This window comes from Brachycentrus maculatus, unplaced genomic scaffold, assembly GCF_059751285.1.
Source record: "Brachycentrus maculatus isolate JH-2025_06_01 unplaced genomic scaffold, ASM5975128v1 h1tg000173l, whole genome shotgun sequence".
NCBI lineage: Eukaryota > Metazoa > Arthropoda > Insecta > Trichoptera > Brachycentridae > Brachycentrus > Brachycentrus maculatus.
Window position 1 is genome coordinate 2,657,185 of NW_028280926.1, and position 24,824 is coordinate 2,682,008.

At 30.7% G+C, this 24,824-nt stretch overlaps 1 protein-coding gene across 1 annotated transcript in view; it reads right to left on the bottom strand.

The window, feature by feature from the left end:
- LOC148308221 (uncharacterized) overlaps positions 1-24,824 on the bottom strand; it is a 32,510-nt gene that overhangs the window by 6,364 nt on the left and 1,322 nt on the right. Inside the window, exons 2-6 of the mRNA XM_088262173.1 lie at positions 13,494-13,615; positions 12,548-13,400; positions 11,076-11,275; positions 2,827-3,012; positions 2,004-2,142 (exon numbers count right to left, since the gene is read on the bottom strand). Of these exons, the coding sequence (XP_088118299.1) occupies positions 2,004-2,142; positions 2,827-3,012; positions 11,076-11,275; positions 12,548-13,400; positions 13,494-13,615 (1,500 nt within the window). The remainder of the gene's footprint in view (positions 1-2,003; positions 2,143-2,826; positions 3,013-11,075; positions 11,276-12,547; positions 13,401-13,493; positions 13,616-24,824) is intronic.

A 24,824-nucleotide genomic window follows, 5' to 3' on the forward strand; every position in this document is an offset into this window, starting at 1 on the left:
CTGGATTATCTTCAATTACAGGAGTCATTTTCATATTATTTTTGACATCTCATCAAAGATGAAGAAGAATATGGAAGTCTGGGCATTTACGGGGCTGACGACCGTCATAGGCTGGTTTAAGTGATCACTTTACTCACGTGTAACATTCACCAATTCTACCCATCATTGACAACCACACTACTCAAATTCTTGGAAGTTCTTTATGTATGAACCAATTTAGAAACCTTGTTCTTGAATCACTAGAACTTCGCTAGAGACATCTATTGGTGAGATGTAAAGAATATAAGAGTTTCTGCTTAGTAAAAAGCTTCTTTACATCTCACCAATAGATGTCTCTAGTGAAGTTCTAGTTATTCAAAAACAAGGTTTCTAAATTGTTTCATATATAAATAACTTCCAAGAATTTGAGTAGTGTGTTGTCAATAATGGGTAGAATTGGTGAATGTTACACGTGTGTAAAGTGATCACTTAAACCAGTCTATGACGGTCGTCAGCCCCGTAAATGCCCAGACCTCCATATTCTTCTTCATCTTTGATGAGATGTCAAAAATAGTATTTTTACTATTTTTATCATTTCTCAAAATTACCATAATAGAAATAATATGTATGATAAATATATGAACATGCAATTCAGTTTGAATCTTCCAATAAATTTAGCACACTAAATGCGCCTTGATAAAAATGAGCCGATTATTTGCTTAGCATTTGGGTTAGTTAAAATACAGCGATCAAGGAGCATCGGAAAATACGCGTATATATATTTTATTTTCGATGAAATCTAATAACTTCTGAATTCATAAGGCTTTCACCACCGTATATAAAAAAAAGTGTAGTGCTTCCGTAGTGTAATGGTCAGCACGCTCGGCTACCGTTCTGGAGGTCCCGGGTTCGATTCCCAAGGGGGGTAAAATAAATATTGGTGATTTTTTCACTGTAATATTTATTCAATATTACCATGGACTGGTACCTGAAGCGGAGGGCTGATCACCTTTCCTTCATGTGTAAACGATCAAGATAACACTGCGTTTATATGACACAGTGCCCTATGCACCATTGGGGTGCGGGTAAGGGTTTTATTATTATTATTTATTTTTAAAAAAACATCACTGCTTCAAATGCAGGTTATTTTTCTGATTTTCAGTTTATTATTTTATGGTCGTTTTGGAAACAATAACCTACATATTGGTACATCATGCCAAGAAATATTGGCAAGAAAAAAATCTAACTACCGAACCATCACGCATTCAGAGAATAGAACCCACACCATTCTGTCTTTGTAATCTTCGGCTCTTCCACATTCGTGCATCTCCTTATATATACACGCCGATTATTCGCAGACTCCTGATCTATGTAACCACACCCAATAATGTATTTGAACTACTTGATCATGCCAAGTGTTTTTTACATAAATTTATTAAAACCAAGCACTGCCTGTCAGTTTATTTCAAATAGCTGTGTATGTAAGTAACAAATTTTGATCTGTTTCACTAGTCAATTTTTAAGAGGTTGGAAAAAATTAATTTGAACAGAAAAATCAAAATTAAAGATACGTTTCTTGAATGTTTATCGCAGATACTTTGTGGCACATTTTATAAACTTTATAAAATAAAACAACTATGTTTTATTTTATAAAGTTCAAGTTTTCGGTATCGTTAGGGAAGGTTTATTAACTATAACCTAACTATGAGTATTTCAATGTTTTAGAATTAGTACATAAACTCTAAGGATGACAAGGTTCTTGTCGAAACCGGTTGAAAAAGTGTACCAATAAAAAGTGGTTAAAACAAAGCTGTTTTATTTTATAAAATTTATTAAACATACATTCTGAAGAATAATTTTTATGTCACTCAATAAACAAATCATGATTGTTAAGTTGACAACTTCGCGAACGTTCATGTTCTCAGAGCATAAAGTTTAATAAACGTAAAAATAATTTTGTAAGCTGCAGAACAGTTCTATTTACAGATGGTGAATTGTATGTCAAAAAAACATGGTTTTATTACCTGACAGCTGAGCCTGAGAGCTTCCTCCATCATCAACTTTCACCGAGACGTGTTGGACCATCTCCTGCACAAAGAGTCCAGGAACGGTTGAGATACCAGATAAGTCCGCTTCAGGTCCAAATATAGAGCTCACTCCAAACTGAAAAAAATATATATATAAATAACTCATCGTTATTTTATGTGTAAAAACTCATGTTTATATTTAAAAAAAAACAAAAATTTAACAAAACATACATATGAATAACCTACAAAACAAAACTAAACACATATACTAGTTTTTTATTTATTCATTTATTTATTTGGAAAACGATTTATTTATTTGGAAAACGAACAGAATATTTTACAAAAATCAACAAAATATGATAATTTTTAATTTGAGTTTAACTTAGTTAATACCACTATTTCTTTAAATCTACTGTGAAACGTGTTTCGATGCATTTCGCATCATTTTCAAAACAGTATCAAAACTGCATCGAAACACGTGTCACAGTAGATTATAAGAAATAGTGGTATTTACTAGGTAAAACTTAAATTAAAAGTGGATAGATTTTACCACAAAGTGCCTGCCGAATGAAAATATTATGTCTTTTGTAACATGACAACATTGATGTCAAGGAGTGGGGAATGATGTCAGCCAATGGATACCCGCCAGGTTGCCTGGAGCACATGTACTGGAAAACAACCGTTGGCAACCCGCACTTCTTCCCTGGATCGAGACCAATGTAGATCATACATAAAATCGTATTGCGCACCTTAAGTATTTTTACTAACAAACACGACGGCTGTTACACTATTTCAATACCCAGTATGACCTGCGACCTACCTTAGCCAGAGCTGTCAATGGTTTAGTGGTGACCTCAACATAGAAGGTGGGCAGCTTGACCTTCAGTTGTCGAGGAGTGAGGGCAGCAACCAATCGGGATGGTGGTAGACCGGGCAGGTCCGCTACAAGTCTACGCAATCCGTTCCTAGCGCGTGGTACCACAACCACCAATGCATATCTGTCACCCTGGTAACGCGAATAATACAAGTATCACATAAACAAGAATGCAAGTATTACGTGAACAATAAAACAAGTTTAATATAAATAAATATATTTATAATAATAATAATATTTTTTAGAGGATGGCGACTGACAGAGACAAGTGGCTGACACAACAAGGCGCTGCCTTTAGAAGATGATGATGAATATAAATAATAATATAACTAATACATACACAATAATACTAGTGTTACATTAACAATGGTTCTATTAATACGTAAATAGAAATACAATATTTTTTTTACAATAACAGGTACACGTCCAAACGTCATACTATTAGAGCTTATTAGGACTGTAAATGATAAATATGTTTCATATAAAAATATTATTTTTTGACATCACATCAAAGATGAAGAAGAATATGGAAGTCTGGGCATTTACGGGGCTACGACCGTCATAGGCTGGTTTACGTGATCACTTTACACACGTGTAACATTCACCAATTCTACCCATCATTGACAACCATACTACCCAAATTCTTGGAAGTTCTATATATATGAACCAATTTCGAAACGTTGTTCTTGAATCACTAGAACTTTACTAGAGACATCTATTGGTGAGATGAAAAGAAGCTATTTATTAAGCAGAAACTCTTTTATTAGTATGTAAGTTCCGAATCCTGGATTATAATCACATACATGAGAAACGCCAGAAAATGTCATTTTCATTTTTATTATTTTAGCTTATAATTTGACCATTTAATTTATTTACAACATTTTGAGTGTGTCCAAATACTTGTTCACAAATCTGGATTATCTCTTGTATTCTTATTTATCTTTGATGACATGTCAAAACATAATATGAAAATTAACTATATTTGGAGATAATCCAGATTTGTGAACAAGTATTTGGACACGCTCAAAATGCTGTATATACAATATTTATATACACATAGTATACATATTACATACGCATTTACGAATTTCGTGGTACTGAAAACAAACTTAATTATTTGGCATCGATTTGTAGAATGGACCGCAAAATGTAATCAACAACTGTCAAGTGAAGTGAACGTTACATTAGCACCGTCTGGTGCGTTTGTGAAGAGAGTGTATATGAATTTGACAGGTCAGTCGCAAAATGTACCTTCAATTTTTCCTATTCATCTCAAACTATCAAATTAATTGATTTATCTTTTATTCAATTCGTCTATATATTTAACGATTATTGAGAGGAAATAAATATATATAATTTCATGTATTTTACATTTGTGAATATGTAAATAATGAAATAATTCTCTTCTTCAAACCCTTATCCGTACCCTAATGGTGTTATAAATATATATATATATATATATATATATATATATATATATATATATATATATATATATATATATATATATATATATATATATATATATATATATATATATATATATATATATATATATATATATATATATATATATTTATATATATACTTTTATGTATTTCATGTACTTTCTTATAAATATATATACTTTCATGTATTTTACATTTGTGAATATGTAAATAATGAAATAATTCTCTTCTTCAAACCCTTATCCGTACCCTAATGGTGTTATAAATATATATATATATATATATATATATATATATATATATATATATATATATATATATATATATATATATATATATATATATATATATATATACATAAATATATATATATATATATATATATATATATATATATATATATATATATATATATATATATATATATATATATATATATATATATATATATATATATATATATATATATATATATATATATATATATATATATATATATATATATATATATATATATATATATATATATATATATATATATATATATATATATATATATATATATATATATATATATATATATATATATATATATATATATATATATATATATATATATATATATATATATATATATATATATATATATATATATATATATATATATATATATATATATATATATATATATATATATATATATATATATATATATATATATATATATATATATATATATATATATATATATATATATATATATATATATATTTAAACACAGTGTCATCTTGACACATGAAAGAAAAGGTGATCAGCCCTCCGCTTCATATACCAGTCCAAAGTAATATTGAAAAAACATTGATGTGAAAAAATAACTCATATTTTTTGACCCCCCCCCCTGAAAATCGAATTTAGGATCTCTAGAACGGTAGCCAAGCGTGCTGACCATTACACTACGAAGGTGGACATTACATTACGGACACATATTTATACATTTTCTTTATATTTTTACTTATTTCCACTCCTAGGTTTTATATAATATTATTGATTTTATTAGATTTTTATCGGCTTCTTTGTTTGAGAAGCACTGCGCACTGTTTATTCGCACGGCGGACGGCCTAGAGCAATCAAAAGTTCAAAGTAACTGTTTGATACTGCGATGCACGTTCCGCTCGCCAAACTCGCGTTACAAGTAATTAATCGCCGACAAAATGTCATAATATGACTTCAGCTCTATTACAATGTCAACGTTAAGGTCGCGTATTATCTCGGATCGCAGAACGGGTTCTTGATATTCAGACGAAAATGTAACCGTGCAAAGTCAAATTACTTAGTGGAAAACATTGCATGTGTACGGCCATTAACTATGGCGTTAGAAAAATGCGTAAAGTCATTTTACATATTTATTGATTTGGTGTTTAATTTGTAACTCCATTTGAATTTATCCGACCACTTAATTTGGCTGACATTTTAATTTGACCGCTTTCTTTACGTTTTTCTAGGTCTTCCTCTGCTCCTATTTCTAAATATATTCACCCAATTTATTTATTTCACCGTCCTTTCCTCACTCATTCGTTCCAGATGTCTAAACCATTCCAACACACCTTTCTAAATTTTATGGACAATGCTTATCTCAGCCTTGCATTATTTTCTTATTTCACCATTCGAACATCTTTCATACGTTGTTTTACATCACATTCTTCTGAGAGATCGCATTTACATTTGGAATACTTTTGACATAATTTATCAAATCATAAGAGAGTTTTTTTTATTTCTTTGCACTGCGTAACACGTACAATATGCAAGGTAATAAAACGAAGTTTCTAAGGGGATTTTTTTACTGTTGTAGCCAAGTTATGGATGCGTTGAAACACATTTTCATTTTATTTCGAAATATCACTACAGCCCACCGGAGCATAGTTGATGAGGCAACAAAAAGCGGTCTATTGTTTCCCCAGATGCAATCGTGAATCTGCCTTTATAATTCGAAATCCTTGTTCAAATAACCGTGTTGGAGTAATTGCAACAAAATGCTAATCATTAAATGCAAGGCGTTTCAACCTTTTACAGACTTCAACACACTTATTGCAACATAATTTATTTAGGGCTGGTTTGATTATCCTGAAAGACATATCGCTCTCTCCTTTCAACAACGTTATATATCAACAATGTTAATTTTTCAGGAGATCGTTTTTTAAGTTTAAAAATATAATGAAATGTATTAAAAATAAATATCAAGCCACTTGTTGCACTTTTTACTGTGCAACAGATCTTTTTAGGTAAAACCTGAATGTTTTTTCTCCATTTGAAAAATATTTAGGATATTTAAAAATATAATTAAACAATACCTTTTCTTAAAAATGCAAAAACATCACTTTCTGCCCTGTAGCGGGTAAATATTAAGTTAAAAATATGCCGCTTTTGCTGGGATATTGTACATTTTTTGGGAATTCCGAAAACATGCACAACTGAAAATTGATGATTTTTGAAATATGACGTTGTTGAAAGGAGTGAGCGATATAGACACAGTAGCAATAATCACATAGTCATATGGATAGATTACTAGATAGTCATATAATAATGAAGACAGACATTATAGCACATTTGCAAACATACTGGCAAGGATTGTGGCGCCATCTGCACACAGCGAACGCAATTACCAATAGTGATAAGCAATTTTAGGAATACAAATTTTGACTTTAAGAAAATGTAAACGATTTCAATAAGCAAAGAGATTATGTTAATCTAACGTATGAATTGAGTTTTAATTTTAATTTAATTTTTGTGTATTTTTATTCTTTCATTTTCTGATTTATGAGTTCTCGAATATTATTATTTACCTTCATAGAAATTTCTTTTCCATCACGCGAATTTTTGTATTATTATTAAAAATTCAAAGACGCCAGTACATAACAATAAATTTAACACAATGGTGAATTATGATGTTTTTTCCATGCACGGAATTTTCATGTTTCTTAGCAAAGTGTCAAAAATGCCAAAATAACTTAAATAAATAAAGTCCGTAACTATATTACTACAACAAAAAAAAGCTCTACGCATATTACACGTCAATGGTCAGATACCTTTACGTATTCGTAATAAATGACCTTTCTGAAGTTAATAACAATAAATATGAATAAATAGTGGATGATTTACGGCTTTTTTTGACGAATTAAAAAACCACAAAATATTTAAACACGTTGGTCAACGTTTTTTTTTATAAAAATGGAAGAAATTTGTAAAAAAAAATTATATCCAAGTTCTTTCTTATGCAATACTTCAATTGATGAATTTCCTTCTCTTCGAGATTTGCGTCACTTTATATATTAATCAACCATTTAGCGCTTTATTCTTGTTTCTTTAACCCTTCCCTTAAGGTGCTAAAAACACCGGCGACATGTATTTTGTACACCATATGAAAATGAGATTTAAAAACTAAAAAAATGTAAATATTTCAAAATGTTGTTTTTATTGACCATAGTTGAAGTTGAAATGTATCAATTTTGTAATGTTAGCTCTGGTATTTACCTAAAAATGAGAAGAAAAAAATCGCAAGTACCCGCCATAGCTAGCGTAGCGACCCGACCACCCTGAACGACGACTTGTGCGCAACTAAAATGAGACCATCGGAAACAGTATGAAGCCGCGTGAGCGTGTACGTAAAGTGCGGCACGCATGCATACTCTGAAAAACGTTTGTGTATTGGTGATTCTATCCCCGATTATTTTGCAATTTAATCATTTCCTTAGCTGCAAATGAATAAGTCTATATTATAATGCTTTTATGGAACACGTAAAGGTATTACGGAGAAAAAAAAAAATTGTGAGCCCGTATCTTTTATATTTTATATTGATATTCTCATTTTTAAAGTCAAGTTGTAGTAAATATGTACGTATCACCGAGAGGGGAAGGTTAAAATACCAAACACGAGATAATGTTTAAATAAATTTTCTCAAAAGAAAATTACAACTAACGATTCCGTTAGTTTTATCTTTTCGCTATTATGAAGCCAACAAAACTTTCAGCTGGTTTTTTTGTTTGTTTTTTTCTCATTTTTTTCCGATATTTGAAAAGGTTAGGTCATGCAACTAATATGAATTTAAATATTAAAGGTGACTTAGTTCGCCCTTTATTAGCGTGCGTGTTCATATAAAAATTTATAAGATTTCTAAAAACTATTATTAGACACCCTAAGGAAAAAATTCCTTACATGTGTACAAAAAGATGAGCTTTTCTACAAATAAAGTAAAGTTTACGTACGACGTTAACTGATTTCAACAACACAAGCAACAAAAATAACGTATATGAGAAAAATAGATCGCTATAAATATTAAATGTTCTTTTGTTGAAAATCTCAAATATTTTAAAGTTCATATAATTTTTTGATGTCTCATCAAAGATGAAGAAGAATATGAAAATAAGCTTTTTATTGAGCAGAAACTCTTATATTTAGTATGTGAGGTCCGAATCCTGGATGATAATGACATACATGAGAAACGCCAGAAATTATTATTTTTATTTTTATTATTTTAGTTTATAATTTGACCAGTTAATATATTTACAACATTTTGAGTGTGTCCAAATACTTGTTCACAAAATCTGGATTATCTCCAATTACAGGAGTTATTTTCATATTAGTTTTTGACATCTCATCAAAGATGAAGACGAATATGGAAGTCTGGGCATTTACGGGGCTGACGACCGTCATAGGCTGGTTTAAGTGAATTTAGAATTTGAGTAGTGTGGTTGTCAATAATGGGTAGAATTGGTGAATGTTACACGTGTGTAAAGTGATCACTTAAACCAGCCTATGACGGTCGTCAGCCCCGTAAATGCCCAGACTACCATATTCTTCTTCATCTTTGATGAGATGTCAAAAAATAATAAATATCAAATATTAAAAGGTATTTATGAACTTTTGGGCACAGACAAAAGTTATAAGCAGAAAATTGATGCTTTGTTAAGTTACACTTTAATTATATAAAGGCAAGGTGATCAGTCTTACGCTTCAAACCTACCTAGTTCCCTTTGACTATGCCATTTTCAGTTTTTTTTAGTTTACTCATCCATTTATTCCTCAAATAGTCCGACGCCCTATCGCGTGAGGAAATTGAATTAGACATGCTCTGGCGAAACGCGAGTTTGCCAATTGCAAAGGAAAATATGAAAAATACACAATCATTACCGTGAACATTAATAAATTATGCCCTGGCATGTAGGTGTGCGCAATTAGAATTTTTGCACGGGCACCTTTTCAACCTCACACGTGAACTCATCAATTCCTGTTCCCCGTTGATAGGTGCCCTTAATGACTTCGCAAGTATTTCAATAACTTTACGTTTACAAATTACTGTATTTCTAATTTATTATTAGATTAAAACCAATATTTTTAGCTTTTCCACTTTTTTTATTTGACCAGCGACCGGGTTTCGTCGTTACCGACATCATCAGACTGGTGATGTCGATAACGACGAAACCCGGTCGCTGGTCAAATAAAAAAAAGTGGAAAAGCTAAAAATATTGGTTTTAATCTAATAATAAATTAAAAATGCAATTCCATCACGAAGTGTCAGTGGATAATATAAATCTACTGTATTTCATATGCTGAACCTATTTTATTTCAATACTTTTAATTTGACAATACTCTCGGAAGATCAATCAATTGTCACACGAAAACGAAATGCGTTGACTCATAACGTATTATTGATTGTCTCTTTATCTCCTTTCTCTCTCTCTTAATTTCTTACTTTCTCTCTCTTTTTCTCTCTTTCTCCTTCTTTCCCTCTTAACTCTTAAGTGGTGAACTCAATCGTTGATTAAATTAAGGTACGGTGATCAGTCTAGAATCTAGGAGTCTTATTAGACTAAAATATATTTATTTAAAGAGATGACGTAAGTGAAGGATTTTAAAGTTTAGGATATGACTGCCATATTGGAAAGGAAATGGAGAAGTAACAGTAGGTAGGAACGTGAGAATAGCGACCATAACCAGGGCACTGGGGTTGCATCCGCATACCCGCGCAAGTTTGTAAAATATTTGAAAAGAGTGTATGATCTTTGCATAGGTACTTATTCAGTTAATTCAGTCAAAAAAATTTTTGAAAACAGTCGAGTAATTATTTATCTTCAAAACCTAATTTTTTTATTTTCTTTAAACGAAAACTTAAGATTATTTTTTTATCAAAAATATCGTTATTATGACGATAAATTTAATTTTTACAAGGCTAAAATAACGATCTTACTATAAAACTTATTATAATGGTTATTTAGCATCGAACAAATCGCTCACTTCTTTCAAGAATGTCGTAAATCAAAAATCGACAATTTTCAGTTGTGCATATTTTCAGAATGCTCAGAAAATGTTCTATATCCCAGCAAAAGAGGCATATTTTTAACATAATATTTACCCGCTACAGGGCAGAAAGTGTTGTTTTTGCATTTTGAAGAAAAAGTAATGTTTAATTCTTTTTTAAATATACAAAATATTTTTCAAATGGCAAAAAAAACTTCAGGTTTTACCAAAAAAAATCTGTTGCACAGTAAAAAATTCAATAATAAATAAAATTAAATAAAATTTTATTACATTGTGTTATATTTTTAAACTTTAAAAACGTTCTCCTGAAAAACCAAGTTTTTTGATTTATTATGTTCTTGAAAGAAGTGAGCAAAATGTCCAACCCTTTCTTGGTACCTTTTTGTTAACATATAGTTTTTACTTCAAATTGGATTGTTGATATTAGTACATACTTCATAGGGTACTTCTACAGCAATGCTATCTAAGCCAGGAAGAGAACCAGTCTTGAAGGTTCCCTTGGCTTCCATCATGGGGACTGACTTCTTTTCTGTGTCAGACTTGTAGAAAGAATCCGACGGAATGTTCTTGAAGGGAGTCTTCCACGAGCCTCGGAAATACAGACCGTTGAAGAGAATCATGACGGAATTGGGATCTGCAATCACATTTACGAAAAATGATAATACATGTTTTTGAAGTTACAAACAACCGCTTCAAAAAAATTGACAAATCAGACTATTTGGAGATTTATTTTTATTGATTTTAATTACAAACAGACTTTTCAAAGATAGCTTTTATTTGATTTAAGTAATAGTTGTATTTACAACATTTTGAGTGTGTCTAAATACTTGTTCACAAAATCTGGATTATCTCCAATCACAAGAGTTATTTTTATTAAAATAACTCCTGTCATTGGAGATAATCCAGATTTTGTAAAAAAAATAATTGGGCACACTCAAACTGTTGTAAATAATATCTGGTCAAATTATAAGCTTAAATAATTAAAATGAAAATGATATTTTCTGGCGTTTCTCATGTGTATGATTATAATCCAGGATTCGGACCTCACATACTAATAAAAGAGTTTCTGCTCAATAAAAAGCTTTTTTTCATCTCACCTTTACCAAAGATGTCTCTAGTGAAGTTCTAGTGATTCAAGAATAATGTTTCGAAATTGGTTCATATATATAGAACTTCCAAGAATTTGAGTAGTGTGGTTGTCAATAATTGTTACAATTGGTGAATGTTACACGCGTGTAATGTGATCACTTAACCCAGCCTATGACTATGCAAATGCCCAAATGACTTCCATATTCTTCTCCATCTTTGATGAGATGTCATAAAATAATATAGCTTTATTTCTTTAAATCAAAACAATTTTTAAAACAAAAGGTATCGGTAACATTCGTTTTGAGACTGCATATCAAGAAGTTTTGATAGTGAACGCATGTTGGTCCTCGGATCGACCAAAACGCATGTGATTAATATTTGGTGTAGTTGTAACTATAAAAATACTACACGTCACTACCATAGCACTATTAATTATTTTGTGCTATGCCAGAAAAAAATTAATAGTGCTATGGTAGTTACGTCAATTATTGTTTGCATGCTGTTGTAGTGAATATTTTGACGTACGTGGGTGCGTCTCGACACCGGCAGACTGAAATCTCGGTGAATGGTTAAATACTAACATTATAAGTATTTTGTAAAAAAATACTTAATAACAAAGAAAATCCTTAAAATATTAATAATAAATATAAGTGTATTCCCATACGAGTGGAAATAGAATCGGCTAAGACTTGATTTCCCATCGTATAGAATCAAATTCATTTGACGAAATTTAATATGTTATAACAAAGTCGATCAAACAGAAATACAGTTGCAATAGATAAGACAAATCCAATTAAATGACTTTTAAACGCCTCACCCCGGATATCCTTACTTCCGACGCGGTTAGCCGACAAAGTATTGGTGATGTCATCCTTTCCAAAAATGGATTTCGACTTCCTGTCATGATTTCTTGCTTCCACAGCTTCCATGATCTCGTCGGCACCGCTGATCTCTTGTGTCTTTTTAAGAAGCGTGTTAAGCAATTTGTTCTTGTCTTTGTTATTCTTTCCTGGCTTCTTCAAATCTTGCTTATCGTATAGTTCCGAGTCAGGTTTCTCTGGTGTATCTTCCATTGCAAATGTTATAATTTTTTCCCCTTCGCTTTTTGGTGTTTTATCTAATTTATGTGATTCTGCAGCCTCTGAATCATCTACTTTTACCTTGATTTCATCTTCTACTTGGACAACCGCTTCTTTTTCCTCTGGCTTTATTTCGACGGAAACACTTTGTTTATTAGGAACAATATCTGTTACAACAGGATCTTTAACTTCAACTGATGGCATTGGTTCAATTTGATCTACTTTCTCTTCGGTGTCTACAGCTTCTTTTTTAATTTGGAAAAAGCTCGAATCGTACCTTTCTACGCTTTTGACTTCTGTCAAGTAAAATTCTTCCAAAATTTTTCTGTAGTCATCATTAACCGTGTAGTTTTTGTAAACGTAGAACCAGTTCTTGAATTCTGGAGTGTTGACTTTGTATTGGTTAGTTTGATTTAGCCTCTGCATGATGCCTTGATACATGCTTCTTACGAGTTTATCATTTTTAGGGAATTTAAGGGCTGCTTCCAGTTGAGTTTTGGTTTCGCCGCGAGCTCCTTCAGCCAAAATAGCCAAAATTACAGAATACCCCAAAGGAGAAAACGCCAAGTTTGATACATCGTCCACGTAGCTCTGAAATGAAAAAAAAACAATGCAAATCATTCAATAGCAGATAACAGAAACTTTTCACCGAGTTAATCAATTCATTACTAAATATAGACATACCTGGAATATAGCAGAAGATAATTCATTAGTGGCTTCTCCAATAAAACTTCCAGGATTTTCATCAGACCTTCCTCTCCTGGGCCAAGCAATTGCTAAGGATACAAGTCCTAGCAACACCAAAACTAAAATCAAGATGAAAAAGTATTTATTAAAATCTTAAAAAGCCAATAATAAAAACAATAAATAGAATCGATTAATCATATACGATAATTTAATAAACAGTAAGACTCCATCTACAATCGTCAGTTTAAATGGTGCAGTTTTAAATATATTCTTCTTCTATGTTTACATATCGCTCACTCCTTTCGAGAACGTCATAAATCAAAAATCGTCAATTTTCAGTTGTGCGTGTTTTCGGAATGCCCAAAAAATGTACTATATCCCAGAAAAAGAGGCACATTTTTAACTTAATATTTACTCGCTACAGGGCAGAAAGTTTTGTTTTTACATTTTGAAGAAAATGTATTGTTTAATTATTTTTTTTAAATACACAAAATATTTTTCAAAAGGAGAAAAAGGTTTTGGGTTCTTTCAGGTTTTGCCTAAAAACACCTGTTGCACATCAAAAAGTTCAAAAAGTGGTTTGATATTTATTTTTTTACACATTGTATTACATTTTTAAACTTGAAAAAGTTTTACCTTTAAAAATCAAGTTTAGTGATATATGACGATATGAGTGATATGTGAATAACTCTGTAATCGTTAATTTTATCCGCCTTCGTAGTGTAGTCGTCAGCGCGGTTGCCTACCGTGCTGGAGGTCTCGCGTTTGGTTCCCATGGGGGCCAAAATAAATATTTAATACATGTTTTTTGTCTCTTATAATGATTAAATATTACGCTGGACTTGAAAGCTGAATAACCTGAAATGCAGGTCTTTTCTTCACGTATTTAACGATCAAGATATCAATGTTTAAATACGATGCAGTGCTCTTTGTACTACTGGGTGTGGATAGCGGTGAAAAGTTGAAGAATCGTTGAAATATAATTAATGATTTTTATTTTACTTTTGGCTTTTTATTATATTTTTACATACTTAAGTGACATTACAAAACCTAGTGCCCTTCTATAGCTGTTATACTTATCGTAATTTTAATATTCTCACGTTGGTTTTGTTTTATTTTAAATGAAAACATTGTCAACAGATAAATGTATCAGAAATACAAGAGGCTCGATGAGCCACAAACCATTCTTAAAGTTTCACAGAATTAAAAAAGAAATATTAATTGCCTTCATTTGTTTTCCAGGGGTTGTAACAAGGAAACAATTAATATTAAAAGAGTCCTCAACAAACCACCCTTATAAATAATTAACTACTCTATAAATATTTGAGATAAAAACACAGCAAGTAAGAAAGCGATTCTTGATAAAAAGCTGAAGGGTTATTTTTTTTAGAATGAAGGAAGCTAAGTCCGTCTCTTAATTTATATTTTGTTTTTTAAAAAAGATGTATTTTTTAATTAAATAAAAACAATAAACCCTTTTAATCGTTACTTTGTGTAGATCAACGTCATGATAATACAGATTAATAAACGGTTTCAAAATACCTATGTCGTTATAAATAAAAGACAATAAATAGGGTAAAATTCATCTGCAGTTCACTAACCTACGTTGATAATATCTTTGTAATAGTCCCATTCTATACAAACAGCAACCAGATTTTTTTTTCATAATACATTGATATTTTAAATACATTTCCTCCCTTAGATTTTCTCCCTATTTCTTAAGGGAAAATCATATAGTTGAAGGGATTTTTTAAAAGCATTTATGAATAGATACTATGAACTTAAGTAATTTAGAAAATAGCAAAGAAAAATGTATTTAATTTTGTATTTTAGAAGCAATATGTTAACTTTGTGGTATGGTAATATAACACTCTCCTTATCATTCATCGTTCACTTTGTGTAATACCACTCAAAAACTTTTCTTCGCGATCACGATCGGGTCATTCTTCAGTTGGCCTGATGAGGGAATGGATATTCCGAAACCGTTAGCCGTGAAGTGTTTTTAAGTGATATTACACAAAGTGAACGATGAATGATAAGAAGAAAATATATTTTATGTAAAAAAGTATCTACTAACACAGATTCGTTTTAAAATATAGTGGAAAATCAGGACAGCCTTAAATTGATCCTTTTAGGAAGAAAAAAAGTGTCAACAATCTACATACATTTGCAAGTGTATGGTACACCAAAGAAAACGGTAGCGTTCTCAATCAAAACTCCCGTTAAATGTATTTTAGATATCAACCTCCAGTTACGGGTATTATTTTAACAATACTTAACCGCCCGTCCCAGTTTAAGCTTGACGCCATAAACAAGGCTGAAGAGGGTCACCTGAGGGCGTTCACATTACGCCTGATGATAAACGGTGTTACTGAAATGGTAACAAATTGAAGACACGTGTGCAAAAAGATTACTTTTCTTCTTTAACAGTTGATCTTTCATTTTATAAATGCAAAGTAACTTTTTGCTACAACTCAATTACTGTCTCAAAAAATTCTTTAGCAAATCTCCAAAATTAAGGAAGTTTTGTCAATATTGAACGAGATAGGAAGAAAGAAAGAAACCCAATTATCTTTGTATTTTTCTGTTTAGTCGCAGACGAAATCTCTGAAACATATTTTGAACATTTTTAATATTTACTTAACGATGATATAAAATTCCAGATGAAAAATGCAATACAAATATTGATTAAGTACAAAATAAAATATTAACAAAAGTCAAAATTATACGTTTTATATATATATATATATATATATATATATATATATATATATATATATATATATATATATATATATATATATATATATATATATATATATATATATATATATATATATATCTTTCACGTGTGAGTTCTCGGCACCATCTGTGGTTGAATTGAGTAAGCTTTTTATTATGCTGACACCTTCGTGAATTTTTGTAAAAATGTATAGCATTTGAATACGATCGTGTTTTTATCTATCCATACCATATTAATAGAAATTAAACAAATAGAAAAACTTTTTTTCAAACAGTTTTTTTAGCAGTGGCAATGCCAATTTCTAAACGTTACCGCAACATACGCAATATTACACCTTGCCCATGGTGGACAACGTGCTTCTTGACAGATGCTGTCACTTATCACTTTAAGCGTTTTCGATTGGATCGTTGTTTCATAGGTTTTATATATTTTCATTGCTTGACAAACATTGTGAAATTTTACATACATACTAGAAAAGTGTGCATTCTATTATTTTATTTTCCATTCACCAAACCGAGTCACAGTCACACGTGGCCATGCCCAGTTGATTGATAATTATAAAAACAGATTATATGCAAATTAAACATCTGTAGAAAAATTCATGTTAAACGTAAAAGTTACTTGAAATATTTTATAACATTTTTCATTCACGCTGTATATCAAAAATGCATTGAATATATAGTCGTATTTAAAATTGCTCTTTTTTAACCTATTTCTCCGGAAAGTATACATTCTTTTGTTTCATCCGCAGAAAAGAAATTTGCTTTGAAAACAATGGAAACTAAAATCTCAACTTGAATAATATGAAACGAAGATACTGTTAGATTTATGTACCTAATTTGATGGTGATATACGAGATGTGCCAATTTTTTGACGGAGGTATTAGGTTAGTCCAAAAGTTCATGGGATTTTTTTTGAAGAGTGTAAATAAAACACAATTCATTTGTTTTTTTACAAAAATGCAGACAATTATTCACGTCACTACCATAGCACTATTCACACAAATATAACAACACAAAATGTTAATCACATGCAATGTTGGTGGAGATCATTCTGACGAAGAGACGTTCTAAGAGACAAAAATCTCGGTTAGTGGTTATATCCTACCATTACTATTTTTTTATTTTAAAAATGTAAAAATGAACAACTGTAAAGTTAATGCTTTCAATATTAAAAGTATTAAAAATAAAATTTATTATTTCTCCGCGGGGGTAGACAGATAACATAAAACGCCACACCAATATATTTTTTCAAAAAATGTTCATTTCTTCCGCAATCACGCATCTCCTTATACATACTGGTCGATTATTCCGACTCCTGACCTGGTCACTTTCAAGTATTTAAAATACTTGATCATAACAAATATTTTTCATAAATATAACTTCCGAAATTTGGGTCGTGTGGTTATCAATCATGGGTAGAATAGTGATTATCACACGTGTATAAATAGATCACTTAAACCAGTCTATTACCCATACTACTTAAATTTCTGAACGCTTAGATATATTGATCAATCTCATGACACAGTACATATGGGTTCACAACAGCCATCTATGTTGACATATTACCTAGCCTACAAAAATATACTTTCAGTTTTCATAATTTATGCAAATCTACCAATAAAATTAATTGATTTATGCCAAGTTCAAATTTCAAACCGGCTATGATTGTTTATTTTAGTGATATTTCCTAGATAAAAAATTCAACTTTCTTTGCAAATATTAATGCAAATTTCTTTTTTGGCTAACGACCGACCCACTTAATAATCACAACAATTAATTTAAAATCTTGACAGTCAGGTTAAACTGTACCCGGTAGGTAATTAACACACAATCCTTGATTAAAACTAACGGTTTATTTATAATCTACGTTGAACAGTTGTGATGCATTCTCTTTTCTCTTATTTTGTGACTTTGACCTTAAGAAATTTGAGTCGACTGAAAAAAACAAAAGTAAAATTAGTATCTACTCAACACAACACACAATAAATCCATAAATAAGACCATAAATCATTCGACGAGACAAAAGATTTCTCTTTGTAGTAATCATTGTCAGGATTTCCGTATTACCTTCGTGAAATTAGAGTTTAATAGTGAAAAAACGACGGTGGTTTTTGAATAATAGGTGAAAGAAAAGCGTTTTTAAATATTTTATGAGATTCAAGAGTTAAGTCTGTTTGAGAAATTTGAGGACAGCATTCTGGATATATATATATATATATTGTCTCCAGAGGTCACAGTCATCAATGATATCGATCTTATCAGGTCAAAAAGTGGTCCGATTGTGTGTGTGTTTTTTTTTTGTTTTTTTGTTTTTAATATACAGAAACTTTTGAAGTATATAGAATGCCTTTGGCGATGCCAAATTTGCCTTTTGATATTCAAAATTATTAATTTGAATCAAAACGCGATCAATGACTTGATCGACTTTAACGTGATAGCTGTTTTGAAAGATAGATCTTTAAATACGCACTCTTTAGGTGCTTAGATCTTTTACAAATAACTAATGTAAATTTGAAACATTAAACATGATTTATATTTTTAAATATAAAAATTAAACACTTCTATAAGACTAATTTTTGAGTTTATTAATGTAAACACGATAAGTTTTGAGAACGATAGACGTTCTCGAAACTAGTCGTGTTTACATGAATAAACTCAAAAACTGGTCTCATACAACTCAGAAAGTTAATGTCAAATAATTTTTTGTATACATTTAAGTTCTCTGCATTTAATGGTACATGCATTAATTTACATGCTTATGTTTATAACATAAACAACAACAAAATCCACCTACGCATAACCTTAGCGTGGGTATAAAATATAAAACCAGATAGATTTACGTTTTGTAATGACATTTCTTGGTGGAACTACATTTTATATAATAAAATAACAAGTAAGTATGTTCTCGTAGTTTTTTTTCATATGAATTTGTTTTGATCAGAAACCGGGTTTCGACGTAACCGACATCATCACCAGTCTGATGATGTCGGTTACGACGAAACTCGGTTACTGGTCAAATAAAATTAATGTGAAAAAAACTACATACTTAGTTATTTTATTCTAAAACAAGATTTATTATTGATATACTCTTTAATGCCTCAATTGGCATCTTCTTTCACACGCTGAAATTCGAAGTCTTCTTCGTTTATGTTGAGATATCAATATGTATAAATAACTCTTAAGTGGAGAAACCAAGATTTTTAAATAAATATTTAGACAACCAAAATGTTGTAAATTGTGGATATCCTCACCAAAAAAGAAAATAAATTGACATTAAAATAATGATAGTTTCATTGAAAGTTTTCCAACACATTCCAAATTTGATACAGAGGCTCCTAGCTTCATGTCAGGACACACTAGCAATATTTTTTAATCAACTATATAGCGTTTAGAAAAAAAGAAGTTTATTAAATATGTTAAAATAAATTTTATTAGTATATTGATTTAACTTTGCTTACAGTCAATGCCTGGTATAATCGTTAGTCCCAGGAAAGTTGTGCAATGACCTTTCTAGGTAGATGCATAAACGCACTACTGCAAACTTGTCACTTAAAACAAAAATGGCGCTTAACCAAACCATAATATAAACTCCCACGTGGTATGAAGTTTGTACAAACGAGTAATCCCGACATTTCCCGACCGTCAACATATTTTATTACACTATCAAAAATATAATAAACTCCTTGCCCCGAGTAAAATGTTTTATATACACTTTTGCGATAAAGGAAAATCGTTATTTATTTGCATTAAAGTCTCTTATATCGATACAATGCCACCGAAGTGCCCATAAGGTTTCTTAATGAATTTTACAGCAGAAGAAAACGTATTTTGAAAAGCAATCACCCTCTTCTTCTTCGTTTGGGACATGTCACATGTTTGAACTATAAACCGTGTTGAAAATGAACATATATTCTAAAAGTCTCTATATTTATATTTATATATATATATATATATATATATATATATATATATATATATATATATATATATATATATATATATATATAAGCACCTTATCGTTATGAATTTGTAGAACTAGACACGGTATAAATTTGAGAATAGGATAACCTAATCAATAATTTCATGAATATTTTTTTCTATTAATGTTGTTTTTTTTGTTGCTTTTTTATTGAGAATTTCAGAACATATAGTATTTGATACTACCTACTGTAGTCAATAATTTAACACCGCACCTAGAACAAGTCGATCAGTACGTTTCTTCAAATTAACAAAACATCTGACCGATATTCTAGAAACTTCATTATTTGTGCGAACATTTAAAACAAATATATATGTAGTCACTCCTTAGACGAAAAAACCGATATACCTACCACGCTAAGAACTTACAATGAAATCATAGGATTACGTCATAGTACTATAAAGCTGAATGATATATAGTAGGCTTGAGTGCATACAAACTCTAATGACTGAATCGTTGAAAATACCATGAATGGAATATTAAATTCACAATATATTAAGTCTCTTCAAATCTTTGTAAACAAATCTGGATTTTTCCAATTTAGAAACATAATGTGGTGGTCCATAATGGGTACAATGGTGAATGTTACAAGTGTGTAAAGTGATCACTTAATCAGCCTCTGATAGGTCATAAGGCCTGTAATAACCCAGACTTTTTTAAAGCAATAACCCGCAAAGCATCTATTTTAGATGCTTGGTGGGATAGTAAGGGTAGGGAAGGTAAACGTGAAAAATACATCACAAGCACCCAGACCAATTGAATATAAAATCATTCCTGAATTCATTTTGCAACTGGTGGAAATCGAACCCGCGACGCCAGTTTCGCAGTCGAGCCTCTACTCAATTACGCCACGTCGCCTGGCTCTGGGTTATTGTCAAAATTCAACCATTTAAATTTATATTATTTTTGACATCTCACCAAAGATAAAGAAGAATATGGAAGTCTGGGCATTTACGGGGCTGACGACCGTCATAGGCTGGTTTAAGTGATCACTTTACACACGTGTAACATTCACCAATTCTACCCATTATTGACAACCACACTACTCAAATTCATGGATGTTCTCTATAAATAAACCAATTTAGAAACTTTGTTCTTGAATCACTAGAACATTACTAGAGACATCGATTGGTGAGATGAAAAGAAGATTTTTATTGAGTAGAAACTCTTGTGTCAGTAGGTGAGGTCCGAATCCTGGATTATGACCACAAACATGAGACATTTGGACACACTCAAAATGTTGTAAAAAATCATTTTAACTTAATTTTGATAAGTTTAAGGTTATGTATTAATTTTAAATCAAACACAGATTTTTTGAGTCTACTAAGTTGTTAACTTAGTAGACTAAAAAAACCAACTTAGTAGACTCAAAAAATCTGTGTTTGATTTAAAATTAATACATAAATTAAAATGGAGTTCTACAAATTAAACGCCAAATCAATAAATAAGTTTAAGGTTGTAAACACATGTATTACGTCACTTTTTCTTTTCTTAACATATTAGGCCTAACCAAGTATTTCCTAAAGGTCCAATAGTTGTGAAACAATTTCTTAATATTGATTATTGATATGACCTTTATTTTAAGGCTACACATTATCTTTTCAATGCGTGTATCCACCATCAATGGTTTATTGTTATCACGTCTTACAATTTCGTTGGGTAGGTGCACCAATAAAACACTTTTTTCCATGTTGAAATAGTTGTGAGACAATATTATACGTTAGTGACGCAATCATCAATATGTCCGCCTCCGTAGTGTAATGGTCAGCACGCTCGGCTACCGTTCTGGAGGTCCCGGGTTCGATTCCCAGGGGGGGGTCAAATAAATATAAGTGATTTTTTCACTGTAATATTTATTCAATATTACCCTGGACTGGTACCTGAAGCGGAGGGTTGATCACCTTCAATATTTTTTCAATATTACCCTGGACTGGTACCTGAAGCGGAGGGTTGATCACCTTTCCTTCATGTGTAAACGATCAAGATAACACTGCGTTTATATGAAGCAGTGCCCTATGCACCATTGGGGTGCGGATAAGGGTTTTATTATTATTAAAGACACACGATTAAAATACCCAAAAATACCATGGTAATTTTTTTTAAGGGATTTTTTTATTTGAATTTAATATGACTTACTTGCTAAGCACCACGCCGCTTCACCGCAGGTATAGTTAGAGTTAATAGAACGCCACACTACTCTGTCGTTACATTGTGTCGGGTTGTGGTCTCGTGGTTAGTGTCGCGGACTCTTTAAGTCAGAGTTTCTCGGTTCGAACCCACTCTACCACAATTTGATACCTGTTTCTAATAATGAGCCGCTTAGTCTCACAGTAATAGTTTGAAATTGAAATATTTGTGTTAATAATATAAATAATTATCTTTAACAAAAAAATATTTTCCACATTCATGCATCTCCTCATACATACTCGCCGATTATTTCGACTCCTAGTCTGACAACTTCCAAGTATTTGATTATATCAAGTCTCCTCTATCTTCCTGCGATGCTATTTCCAATTACTTATACTAAGCTATGTTTTTTACTGTTCTTTCCTCACTCATTCATTCCACATGTCCAAACTATTTCAACATATCTTTCTATTAGGGACTTTTGGGTTTGAGAGATAATTCAGAGTAAACATGATTTAACCGTTAACCATATGTAATATTCCTTACAAATTTGGAAGAAATCAATGTTAAATTTTACCGAATCTACTTAAGTTTTTGGTTCATTTTGAAATCAAGCCCATGACAATACCAGCGATCTTTCGATGACGAAATTACACACAATTGAGGCTATGTTTATATGGTTCAATCATACGGCTCAGACCACATTTCATGTCGAAATGTTTATTTGCTTAAAAATAGTTTCGGAACAACCGATTGAACAGCTTCTATTGTCCTATAAGGCTTTCCTATCTACATACTTCAAAATTCAATTGCGTACAAAACAAAGGCGAAGCTTTTTAAAATGCTAATCAATTCAATTATAAATAATTGGCATATGATTAAAACTCCAACGCACGTTTAAAACGAAAACAACACAAAAAAACTCTTCGTTCTGTCTTTGAAAAAAAAACATCCTAAATGTTTGTATTGTATTTTAATATCGTCTACTACATATTACGATAAAAAGAACTAGCTTACTGTATGTATTCAATAACCCTATGTTATAATCCTTATCCTTGTCCACCTCCGTAGTGTAGCGGTTAGCAAGTTCGACTACGAGATGGAGGTCCATTTTGTTTCGATTCCCAGCGGTATCAAAATAAGTGTATTTTTTACTTTTATTGTAATATTTATTTAAGGCCTATTAATCGTTAAGTCGCAACTATATTTTCAACAGATTTAATTAAACAACGTTTATTTTCGCTAAATCTAGGTAACATTTTACGTATTATTTATTGATTTGGCGTTTAATTTGTAGAACTCCATTTAACTTATGTATTAATTTTAAATCAAACACAGATTTTTTGAGTCTACTAAGTTGTCACAATATTAATTTTTATGTGTTTTTGTTAATAAAATACAACTTAGTATACTCAAAAAATCTGTGTTTGATTTAAAATTAATACATAAAATAAAAACATTTTAATTGATTGATTTTTTTATAAAACACAGTTTTTGGATTGAAAAAATAAGTTTTTCTTCGAAATAATTCAATGGATTTGAAAATAAAAGAGTTATTGAAAGTAAAGGAGTGAAAGAAATAATAAATAATATTTTTATGTATTCTAAAATTCAAAAAAAAATATCCAATACACATTCTTTAAAATATCGGGCGAAATTATTGAATTCTGTGTTTGCCTTAACACTACTCGGGATTAGTAGCTGAAGCGAAGGTCTGATCATCTTTCCTTCGTGTATTTTACGTTCACGATAACTCCTAAAGCCCTTTGCAGCACTGGTTACGAATAAATATTAGAAAGAAGAAATGATAGAAAAGACATCTTCATAAAGTATACCAGTTCATTTTCACGTCTGTGACCACAGACAAATCATCTAAAGCTCTTTAAAGGATATAATTATGATGCCGATGAAAGCTTTTTTTATCTGAAAGGATTTACCGTACTCACAATTTCGTGCGGATGAATTTGATTATCTTTAGCCCATTTTTAATGAACACTTTTTTAATCCACATTTATTCCTCTCTTAGTCGTTCTATAACCATTGTAAAAAATATTTAAAATTACAGGGAATGGTTTATACTTAAAATACTAATTTGAATTTCGCTTTTAACTCTGTAGTAGTCTTAACAATAAACCGAATAATGAATAGAAGAGCATACATATTATCACATACATGTTGTTAAATATTTTTCTCATTCATTTGCTGGTATAATTTTCTTTTCAAGTTTATTTATAAAAGTCAATAAAATATAGATTCAGTAACTTTAAAAACAAAGATATGTTTAAGTGTCTAATAACACAATACAAATTGAATCACACCATATTTTACAATTTCAATTAAATGTGTGAATTAACACTTGCAATCCCGATGAAAAAATTAAATAAAATTCCGGGTACTGTCAAAATCTTAAAATTTGGATCGATTAAAGTATTTTCATTAATTTATTTATAAGAAATACCACAGTTTAAGGGTACATT